This window comes from Balaenoptera musculus, chromosome X, assembly GCF_009873245.2.
Source record: "Balaenoptera musculus isolate JJ_BM4_2016_0621 chromosome X, mBalMus1.pri.v3, whole genome shotgun sequence".
In the NCBI taxonomy this organism is placed as follows: Eukaryota; Metazoa; Chordata; class Mammalia; order Artiodactyla; family Balaenopteridae; genus Balaenoptera; species Balaenoptera musculus.
Window position 1 is genome coordinate 43054133 of NC_045806.1, and position 12178 is coordinate 43066310.

At 39.1% G+C, this 12178-nt stretch overlaps 1 protein-coding gene across 2 annotated transcripts in view; it reads left to right on the top strand.

The window, feature by feature from the left end:
* Window positions 1–12178, top strand: part of CCNB3 (cyclin B3) — a 78099-nt gene that overhangs the window by 7631 nt on the left and 58290 nt on the right. The window contains exons 4-5 of one of the 2 annotated variants that reach the window (XM_036841114.1): window positions 3399–3496; window positions 9180–10945. The exons of the other annotated variant lie outside the window; for it this stretch is intronic. Coding sequence (XP_036697009.1) covers window positions 3399–3496; window positions 9180–10800 — 1719 coding nt within the window. The 3' untranslated portion in view covers window positions 10801–10945. Of the gene's footprint in view, window positions 1–3398; window positions 3497–9179; window positions 10946–12178 lie in introns of those variants that run through there. 2 annotated transcript variants of the gene reach the window in all.

The window sequence follows — 12178 nt, forward strand, 5'->3', positions numbered from 1 at the left end:
AGAGAACAAACACAAATAAATTAATAGGAAACACATGCTAGGACCCTCCTGATTCTCCAACTGAATTCAACATCTGTTAGGCCACATACCTGTCCAGGGTTGGGGAAGCAAGGCATCCCTGAGCAGTATCTCTGCCTCTAGCTTTTCAGAAGCTCAGAAAGCCCGTATCCCTTTTGTGTTCAAGTTCTGGTCACCTTGAATGGTCTTTGGTGCTTTCCAGACAAAGTTCCATCATTACAGTGTACCTAAGCCATTCCAGGGTTGGGCATTTCTGCAGACGTCTGAGCTCATTTCTTTGAGGGTTGAGGACTCCTTTCTCTCTGAACTTTGGGGATTCCCTTTATGACGATTTGCTTCTTCCTGTCAGTATTACTTCATTTACATGTCCCCATATCTGTCTTCTCCTCAACATTCACCACAGTGAGGTCCTGGCTTTCCAAAAGAGCTGATCTGTTTTAATTAGTTAGTCTGCTGTGAGTGTTCTTTTTCCCCCTCTCCTTTATCCTTTCAGCATGGGAAGGACTTTTGATTTGTTAGAGCTGGTCCAAAGCCAGTGGATGAGGAGATAAAGTCTATTTCCTAAATTATTTTTTGTCAGTAGGATTGTCATCTCTATTTTCCTATTTTTTGGTGAAAGAATTATGGGGAGATACTGGTAAAGGTCCCCTTGAGCTTAGATCTGAAAATATTAGTGCTTTGAACCTTCACACATGGCAAGTTGAAAGTTTCACCCTGGGGATTAGGGTCTCCACCTCTCTCCTGCCAAGAACGCACATCTTTTCCAATTCTGGATCTCAGCTGGACACACAAGGAGTCTGTAAAACTTTAGGTGAAATTAAAATGCAAACTGTGTCAAGCTCTTTGAAGAGCAGAAGTGGACAACAACTTGAGGGCCTAAGAAAGAATTCCCTGTTGGACTGTAGTTGCTTATTATGATACGATGATACAAAGGCATAATTCTTTTATACTTCATTTGGAAATAATTTCAAATTTATAAAAAGTTGCAAAAATAAAAAACAGTACAAAGAACACACATATGCTGTTTACCTAGATTCACGTATTACTAACATTTTATCCTATCTGCTTACATACATCATGGTCCTTTACCATGAAATACTTAGGGTATTTCAGCGTATATAGAGAAAGAGTCTCTATATACTATTTCTCCTCAGAGAAATAGTCTTATATAAACACAGTGCAGTCAACAACTTTATAAATTTACACTGATATAGTGTTTTTATGTAATCTGTTGTCCATATTCCAATTTTTTTCCGTTGACTTTGTAAAGTCAATGTTATAAGCATTTTTCCCCCTCCAGTAAAGGATCCAGTCTAGGGTCGTTTACTTGTCATGTCTCTAGCTTCTTTTAATCTGGAAAACTTCCATAGCCTTTCTTTGTTTTTTATGATATTTTTGAAGAATACAGTCCGACCCAAACCCCATTTTAAAAATAGAACATTCCTCATTTTGTGTTTGTCTGATGTTTCCATGTGATTAGATTGATGTTATATACGCTTGGCTGGAGTACTGTGTAGGTGATGTTCTGTCCTTAGAGTATCACATCTGGAGGCACACGACATCCATCTGTCCCTCATTGGTGAGGTTAATTTTGATCACCCAGTCAAGATGTTGTCTGGCTTCTCCGCTGTATAATTACTGTTTATTTTTTTTCCTCTTGCAACTAATAATCTGTGGGACACACTCTTAAGAGCCTCCAAATAGCCACTCTTCATCAAAATGTCCCCTAGATTTAGCATTCATTGATGATTTTTGCCTAACACAATCTTTATGATGATTTTTCCAACTCTAGCACTTGTTCCCCATTTACCAGTCTACAAGCAGAGGCCTCCCTTCTTCCCTGTTTATTTATTATTGGTATAGACTTATGAATTCCTATTTTTTCAGTGGTTTGTTGTTCAGTATTGTATTTTATTATTTTGGTGCTCAAATTGTCCCAGATTTGGTCACTAGGGTCCCCTTTAATCTGACTACTGTGTCTTTGTGACACACTATCATCATTGTTTTGAGCATTTTCTTTCCAGCATAACAGGATGTTCCAGGATGTTCTTGTACCTATTTTATTGCCATGGAGTCAACCATTTCTGTGAAGAATTCCTGTTCCTTTTAGTGGGGAATGGTATTAGAGACCAAGATCTCAGTGCTAGGTGTGCTACTGGGGTGTCTGCTTTTTCTGCCCTTTCTGCAGACAGAGTTAGGAAATCTCTGCATGTATATATACATATAGATACACACATATCTGTACTTAAACATATATATATATACACATATATCTATATATACAAATACATACACTCCTGTATACTCAGATGTATATACACATATACCTATTTAAGAAATCATGAGTCCACACAGCTCCCATTCCAAAACGTACAGGGTTCTTTCTTGTATTCCTCAATCCGTGTTTATATGTTCCTGCTCTACAGTGAGAACCATGGTTCCCAAGATCATCAACACATTTACTCAATACTATAATACATCTAAAAGAGTTTCAGAATTACTTCTTTCACACCACCATAATAAACACACCTACTAAAAAGAGTTCCAGATTTATTTGCAATATTCTCCACCATCCCACAAACGCATCCTGACTGAGGATGTATATGGTGAGGGTGTATAGTCTGTGTTTACTTGGATTAGTTGTTTATTATCTTGTATTTCCTTCTGTTTTCTTTCTTTTGTCCTTCAGTGTGGTTATGGTATTTATTTGGAATACAATTAGATTCAGTTTGTTTCATTTTAAAGGCATAACCTTTAAGATTATTTTTATTGACATTATTCACAGTCCCATGATCTCTTCTACTGTTTAATAGAATTAGTCATGATTAGAGTTTCTGGTGGAGCTCCCCAGAGCCCCATGTTAAATAAATATCCCCTCAGTGAGATGGGATAGATGTATCACAGGTAGTGTTGTATTAGAGGTCTATCCTGAAAAGCTAGTTGATCTTGGTATACTCAGGCAGCAAAGCCAGTTATATTGCCTTTTCCCCCCTCTAAATATCTTATGGGGTCAAAATGGAATGTGATGTTTACAAAACATCTTTTTGAGAATTTGCCAGCCAGTATACCTGACATTGGAGATCAGAACTACATCATATGTATCTTGAAATCACTTAGGGCTGCTATTTAGCTAATATGCACCAGGACTACTGTACTGCCAGCTTCCATCATGACTAGTTGGCACCAGTACCATACTGGTTGTAAGATGTTTTGATCAATGTTCCTGGGAACACCCAAACAAGGTGTCCAGGGTGTGGATGTGTGTCAGGACCTTCCTATGAGAACCACCTATTGGGTAATTTGAGGTTCTCTCTCTCTCTCTCTCCATTTCCTTGCTTCCTCCTCCAGAACAGCCCCCCCACCTTTTTTTTTTCTTGCAGCCTTCTCAAAGTCAACCTGCCAAGCCCAAGAAGGAAGCCAGTAATGAGTTTGTTAAAGATGTTTCCAAGAAGAAAAACAGGAACACACCTGCTTGTGGGTGAGTACGAGGGGACTCAGATGGCATTGTTTTATATGGTAAAGGAGAGGGTGTGACATCCTTTTGACTGCCTTTTGTCCCCATTGAGAACATTTTTAGTGAGCTACAGTGGTGAGTACTACATTAACTCTGGGTGCTTAGATGGACTAAATTGCTGAAGAATTACAGGCCTCATCTCACCACCACCCCCAATCTTTCTCTCTCCCTCTCTCTGCCCCCCTCCCTCCCTCTCCCTCTCCCTCTCCCTCTCCCTCTCTCTGCCCCCCTCCCTCCCTCTCCCTCTTCCTCTTTCCCTCTGTCACCCACCTACATGGTGTGTGCATATTGAAAGAGCTGTTGTCATTGAGGAATTTGCCAAAAGGTCTTGTGCTCATCTTTTCTCTATTTTAGTACTTCAGTCCTTGACTGAGCTACTCTGTGGTTGAGAGTGTGGAGGCAACTTAACTTTTCAGGGGATTCTCAGCAGCTGGCTGATAGCTTGCCAGTCTGCTTATCCCATTAGAACCCTTAGGGGGAGGTTTGTTTCTTGTTACTGTAGAGAAATTACTATCTCCTTAGGCCAAAAATGTGTGTTTTCCAGCTGTTATAGGGAACTGATCACAGGTTCTGCAAGTAGATAGGAGTATTCTCATCTAGGATCGGGAAAAGGATTTACTCCTAGGAAAATTTCTATTAGAAGAAGAGTTATAAAGTGGAGTGAGACCTTTTTATATCCTCTCCTCATTCCAGTGGGAATTACTTCTTTCTGGAAGAATAGAATAGATCAGCTAGATAGCTATAACCTGGCTAAGCATGGGTTCCAAATGGTAAGGGGAAAAGTTTGGGGAACTCCAAAAAATTAACATGCCAGATCCACAGGACACTTTGCTAATTACCCAGCAGAAAGAAATCATACAAGAAGATTAGCATTTAGCCCTACTCAGTTTCTTGCTGAAATGAAATTCCTGGGATTTGTGTGTGTATTTTGACCTTAATTCCCTGTGTTATTTTCTTTTGAATTTCTTTCACCATTCTGACTTTAGCAGGGAAATCCTCACAAAATGCCATAAACATTCTTGTCCTCATTCAGAGTTCAGTGAAATGGACCCTAATAATAGTGCTAGAGCTAATAGCTAACATCTATTGAGAGTTGACTGTAATCACACATTATTCTAAGTGTTTTTTTTTTTTTGGTAACAGCTTTATTAGGATATAATTCACATACACAATTCACCCTCTTAAAATGTACAATTCAGTGGTTTTTAGTATATTCACAGAGTTATGCAGCCATCACCACAGTGAATTTTAGCATATTTTCATCAATCCCAAAAGGAACTCTACCTTTAGCTGCCACCTCTCAGTCCTCCCTACCTGTAGGCAACCACTAGTCTACTTTCTGTCTCTATAGATTTATCCATACTGGACGTTTCCCAGAAATGGAATTGTACAATGTATCGTCTTTTGTATCTGGCTTCTTTCACTCAGCATAATGTTTAAGGGTTCATCCATGTTGTAGCAGGTATCAGTACTTCATCCTCTTTTATTGCCAAATAATATTCCATTGTATGGATGTACCATATTTTGTCTATCCATTCATCAGTTGATGAATGTTTGAATTGTTTCCACCTTTTGGTTATTGTGAATAGTGCTGCTATGAACACCTGTGTACAAGTTTTTGTTTGAACACCTGTTTTTAATTCTTTTGCATATGTAACTAGAAATGTAATTGCTGGGTCATATGGTAATTCTATGTTGAACTCATTGAGGAACTGCCAAACTGTATTCCATAGTGGTTACACTATCTTACATTCCTACCAGCAGTGGATGAGGGTTTTGAATTTTCCACATCCTTGCCATTTTCTGGGAGGTTTTTTTGTTTGTTTGTTTGTTTGTTTTTTGTTTTTTTAACAGCCATTCTAGTGAGTGTGGGATGGTATCTCATTGTGGTTTAGATTTGCAGTTCTCTGATGACTAATGATTTGGGAATCTTTCATGTGCTTATTGGCCACTTGCATATCTTCTTTGGAGGAATGTCTATTCAGATCCTTTGCTGATTTAAAATATTTGGTTATTGATCTTTTTATTATTGAGTTGTAAGAATTCTTTATATAATTTAGATACAAGTCCCTGATCAGATATATGATTAGCAAGTATTTTTCCTCCATTCTGTAGGTCTTTTCATTTTCTTCTTGGTGTTCCTTGAGGCATAAATGTTTTTAATTGTAATGAAATCCAATTTATTTTTTTTGTTGTTGCTTATGCTTTTGGTATCATAATCTAAGAAACCATTGCCAAATCCAAGGTTATGAACATTTACTTTTAAGATTTTTTTCTTTTTAGAGTTTTAAAGTTTTAGCTCTTAACTTAGATTGTTGATCCATTTTGAGTTAATTTTTATTGTTGGTGTATGTTAGGGGTCTAACTTCATTGTTTTGCATGTATTGATAGATATCCAGTTGCCGCGGCACCATTTATTGAAAAGACTAATCTTTCTCCACTTAATTGCCTTGGCACCCTTGTTGAAAATCAGCTGACTGTAAATGTGTTTATTTCTGAACTCTCAATTTTATTCCATTGACCTACATGTCTTTCATTATGCCAGTACTATGCTATCTTGATTATTGTTGTTCTGTAGTGTGTTTTGAAATTGGGAAGTGTGATTCCTCCAACTTTGTTCCTCTTTTTCAAGATTGTTTTGGCTCTTCTGGGTTCCCTGCAATTCCATATAAATTTTCGAATCAGCTTGTCAATTTCTACTAATAAGCCAGCTGGGATTCTTATAGAAGTTGCCTTGAACCTGTAAGTCAATTTGGGGAGTATTACCATCTTAATACTAAGTCTTCCAATCCAGGAACATGGGATGTCTTTTCATTTATTTAGATCTTTAATTTCTTTTAACATTTTTTTGTAGTTTTCAGAGTATAAATTTCTTACCTCTTTTGTTAAATTTATTTCTAAGCATTTTATTCTTCTTGATTCTATTGTAAATGAAATTGTTTTCATAATTTCATTTTCATGTTGTTCATTGCAAGGATATAGAAATACATGTGATTTCTGTATATTGATCTTGAATCATAGAACTTTGCTGAACTTGTATATTAGTTCTAATAGTATTTGTGTGTGGGTTCCTTAGGATTTTCTATTTATAAGGCTATGTCATCTGCTGATATAAGTAGTTTTACTTCTTCCTTTCCAATCTGGATCCCTTTTATTTTATTTTCTGGCCTAATTGCCCTGGCTAGAACCTTTAGTACTGTGTTGAATAGAAGTGTTCAGAGTTGAACATCCTTACCATCCAAGAGTTGAATGACCGACTTATTCTGGTTTTCCTAGGACTTTCCCAGTTTTAACATTGAAAGTCTTGCATCCCAGGAACCCTCTCAGTCCTAGACAAACAAGAACAGTTGGTCACTCTATTGAGGAAGCCTACTCTGATCACCCCAGGCTTTAGATATCATAGACACTAAATACCTACTTCCTATACCAGTGTTTTTTAAGAGATGGATTTGGAGAAGCAGGCAGGAGCAAGATCACCAGGGCCTTATGGACCATGGCAAAGAGTTTGTACTTTATTCAAAGAACAGAGGGGTTCAGTTCTAAAGCGTCAGCAATGCTATATTAGTTATTCACTACTACATGACAAATCCTCCACCCCCCAAAAAGAGAGTTGGACATCCTTGTGTTTTCCTTGATCTTAGGAGGAAAACATCAGTCTTTTACAATTAGCTATGATACTAGCTTTGGGTTTTTCATAGATGTTCTTTCATAGTTAAGGAATCTCCTTTCTAGTCCTAGTTTGTTGAGTGCTTTTATCATGAAAAGGTATTGAATTTTGTCAAATGATTTTTCTAGATCTATTGAGATGGTCATGTAGCTTTCGTTTTTATTCCATTAATATGGTGTGATAACATGAATTGATTTTCAGATGTTAAACTAATTTTGCATTCCTGGGATAAATCCTAGTTGGTCACAGTGTATAATCCTTTTATATACTGCTGGATTTGGTTTGCAAGTATTTTGTGGAGGATTTTTGCATCTGTGTTCATAAGATATATCAGACTTGAGTTTTCTTCTGATGTCTTTGTTTTTGGTATCAGAATAATATTGGCCTCATAGAATGACTTGGGAACTATTCTTACCTCTTCCTGAGTTCATGAAATGTTGGTATTAGTTCTTCTTTAAATGTTTGGTAGAATTCATCAGTGAAGGAATCTGGGCTTAGATTTTTCTTTGTGGGTAGTTTTTGATTATTAATTCAGTGTCTTTACTTGTTATAGCTCTGTTCAGATTTTCTGTTTTTGAGTCTGTTTTGGTAGTTTGTATCTCCCTAAGAATTTGTCCATTTTGTCTAAATTATCTGATTTATTGGCATGTAATTGTTCTCACAATGATTTAAGTGTTTTTATGCATATCAATTGCTCAAATCTTTACAATAATTCTATAGAGGAGGTAATATTATGACCCTCATTTTACAGGTGAAAAAAGTGAAGCATAGAGCATTAACTTGCCCAAGGTCACCCAGCCAGTAAATGGAGGAGCCAGGGTTTGGATCCAGGCAGTCTAGACTCAGAATGCATGCTCTATCATAACTAGACTATCTGAAGACTACTTCTAAAAGTTCTCATCAGGAGGCACCTGGAACCTATCTGGTCAGATGGAACCTTTTGAGGCACTTTCTTTTCTTTTTTTAACAATTCAGTAATTAAAAAAAAAATTATATTTATAGAGTTGTATAGCCATCACCACCATCTAATTTTAGAACTTTTTCAGCACCCCCCTGCCAAGAAACTCATACCCATAGTCCCTTCTCTTTCCCAGTCCCTTTCTACCCTCCTCCCTACCCCTTCCCAGCTTCAGGTAACCACCAACCTATTTTCTGTTATGGATATATCTCTGTGGATATGTCTCCTCTGGATGTTTCATATAAAAGGAATCATATAATATCTAGTCTTTTGAAGGTACTTACTCTTGTTCAGACTGATCGTATTTACCTTTAATTCTCTCCCTTTTCTTATTCTGATTTCTAGTTATCCAGAGATTTGGTCACACCAGGTTAGTCACTCTGATTGGATATGCAGTCCTATTCAAAACAAAGCTTTGCATCTGACACATGTGAACAAATGTTTAGTTTGGTCTTTTTTATTATCTCCACTAGGAAAACATCTTGTAAATAGCCTAGAGTGAAAGGAATATGGTTAGATACCATGAACGTTAAGTACCAGCCCAACTCTCTCTTATAAGCCTTTTATAAGCCTCTCTCTTATAATCCTCTCTCATAAGCCTTCAAACAATATTAATTTCAACCTGAATTTTATCAGATACCTGGTACTGATAGACAAAGACAAATAAATGCAGCTAGTGAGGGAGACATATATAAGCCAATCACTCATACAATGTGGTAAGTATTATAATAAAAGCCTTTGTATATAAATAAAGTTAATAAATCATATATGAGAAAGCATAAATAACATGATTTCAGGGAAAATTTTTTAGAAAAGTATAGGGACCTAGGTCATAGAAACTATACTGTGTGCTACTTAGTTGATTTACTATGGTACCCATTGATTTTTACCCTCTAGTCTGTCTCTTGGGGTTGAAGCCCTTTCCACTTCCATACATTTAGTAAGTATAGTGACAAAACAAGATGGTAGGTGAGGATTCTAGGAACTACATTCTTCTTACCCAGACATTGTTTCCTTTACAGGTATAAGCTGGAACTCTCACCAGTAGTAGTCTCAACCACCATGGTACCAAATATTATAGATAAACCGCTCATTCTGGAGATACCTACCAGCTCCAAGACACCCACTACTGAGGAGGCATCTCTTTTCAAAAAGCCATTCATTTTAAAAGAGGAACCCACTACTGAGGATACAATCCTCATCAAGAGGTCATTAAAGAAGAGCACAAATCAGGGGAAGGTGTCCCTCTTGGAGAAGCCACTATCCTTGCAGGAGGAGACTGACAGTGATGTTGTAGAGCCAATGACTTTTGGGAAGAAGCATAAAACTGAGAAGGCAGCCATCAACAAGGGTACATTATCTTTAAAGAATATGTGCACACATCAGGGGAAGCAGTCCTGCACGAGGGAGGAGTTGGCCTTGCAGGACATCAATGTTGAAGAGGATTCTTTCTTTATGGAGCCCACGAACTTTAGGAAGAAGCCTAAAACTGAGGAGGCAACCCCCACCAAGAAGCTGTTATCTTTAAAGAAAAAGTGTACCACTCAGGGGAAGGTGTCCTGTATGAAGAAGCCACTAGTATTGCAGAAGATCACCTCTGAAGAGAAGTCACTCGCTAAGGAGCTGTTGTCTTTTAAGAGAAAGCCTACCACTGAGAAGGAGTGCCTTTTCCAGGAACTATCTGCATTGCCAAAGAAGCACACCACTGAACAAGAGGTGTCCATCTTGAAGAAATCATTGGCCTTGCAGGAGAAGATCAACACTGAAGAGGATTCCATCTTTAAGGAATCATTGGCTTTTAAGAAACAACCTACCACAACAGAGACAACCCTCACCACAAGGCCATTATCTTTAAAGAAGAAGTGCACTACTCAGGGGAAGATAGCCCACTTGAAGAAGCCATTAGTATTGCAGAAGACCATCTCTGGAGAGAAGGCACTCATTAAGGAGTCATTGTCCTTTAAAAAGAAGCCTACCACTAAGGAGGAGTCCCTCTTCCAGGAGCTATCTGTGTCGCAAGAGAAGCACACCACTGATGGGGTGGTTACCCTTTTGAAGAAGCCAGGGGCGTTGCAGGAGAAAAAGGATGGTGAAGATGAATTTCTTATGGACCCAATTTCCTTGAAGAAGAAGCATACTACTAAGGAGGCAACCCTTTCCAAGAAGCCATTACCTTTAAAGAAGAAGCGTACCACTCAGGGGAAGAGGTACCGCTTGAAGAAGCCACTAGTATTACAGAAGACCACCTCTGAAGAGAAGTCACTCATTAAGGAGCCGTTATCCCTTAAGAAGAAACCTACCCCTAAGGAGTCCCTTTTCCAAGAGCCATCAGCATTGCAGGAGAAGCACACCACTCAGGAGGAGGTGTCCATCTTGGAGAAGCCGTTGGTCTTGCAAAAGACTCCAACTGAGGAGTCCCTTTTAAAGGAGGCTTTGGCTTTTAACAACAAGCGTACCATTGAGGAGGCAACCTCCTCTAATAAGCTGTTATCTTTAAAGAAAAAGTGTACCAGTCAGGGTAAGATGTCCTGTTTGACCAAGCCACTAGTATTGCAGATCATTTCTGAAGAGAAGTCACTCATTAAGGAGCCATTATCCTTTAAAAAAAAAAAAAGCCTGCCACTGAGGAGGAGTCCCTCTTGAAGAAACCATCTGCACTGCAAGAGAAGCACACCATTCAGGGGGATTTGGCCCTCTTGAAGAAGCTATGGGCACTGCAGGAGAATATAGACAGTAAAGATGAATTTCTTATGGAGCCAGTGTCATTTAGGAAGAAACATACCACAGATGTGGCAGTCTCTACCAAGGAGTCATTATCTATAAAGAAGAAAAAGTGTACCACTCAAATGACGATGCCTGTCTTCCAAGAACAGTTGGACTTGCAGAATATGATTGGTGAAGGTAAGGACTCCTCCTTTATGGAGCCAATGTCATTTAGGAAGAAGTCTTCAACTGATGAGGCAATTCTTACCAAGACACCGGTATCTTTAAAAAAGAGGCAAATCACTCAGGGGAAGACGTTCCTCTTAAAGAAGCCACTGGTCATAGAGAAGACTACCTCTGAAGAGGAGTCACTCTTTAAGGAGCTGTTGCCCTTTAAAAAGAAGTCTACAACTGAAGAGGAGTTCCTCTTCCAGGATCCATCTGTACTGAAAGAGAGACACACCACTCTGCAAGAGGTGTCCCTCTCAAAGAAGCCATTGGCCTTGCAGGAGAATATCACCACTGAAGAAGAATCATATATTAAGGAGCAATTGACCTTGGAGGAGAGGTCTACCACTGAGGAGGAATTCCCCTTTCAGGAGCCATTTTCATTGCATGTTAAACCTACCAACAAAGATGAGTCCCTCTTCAGGAAGTCTTTTGCCTTGCAGAAGAAGACTGATAACAAAGAGGACTCCTTGAAGGCACTGTTGGCTTTGCAGGAGAAAACCACCACTGAAGAGGAATTCCTTTTTCAAGAAACCATTGGTTCTGAAGGAAGAGCTCTCCACTGAGGTGACAGTGAGCATAGAGGGGCAATTATCTTTAAAGAAGAAGCCCACTGCTCAGGGGGAGGTGTTCCTCTTGAAAAAGCAGTTGGCCTTGCAAGAAAACATCACCAGTGAAGAGGAGTCCCTTATTAAGCAGCCACAGGCCTTGCAGGAGAAGCCCAGCATTGAAAAGGAGACCATCCTGAGGGAGTCCTTGACCTTGCAGGAGAATCTCACAACTGAGGAGGAGGCTATCCTGAAGGAGCCCCTGGCCTTGCAGGAGAATCCCAGCATTGAGAAGGAAATCATCTTGAGGGAGTCCTTGGCCTTGCAGGAGAAGCCCACGAGTGAGAAAGAGACCCTCTTCGAGGAGCCCTTGGCCTTGCAGGAGAATCCCACAATTGAGGAGGAGGCTATCCTGACGGAGCCCTTGGCCTTGCAGGAGAAGCCCAGCAGTGAGAAAGACTTGTCTTCCAAGGAGCCATTGGCCTTGCAAAAGAATCTCACTCACAAAGAAGACACATTTCTCAAAGATTTCATCAACCTCC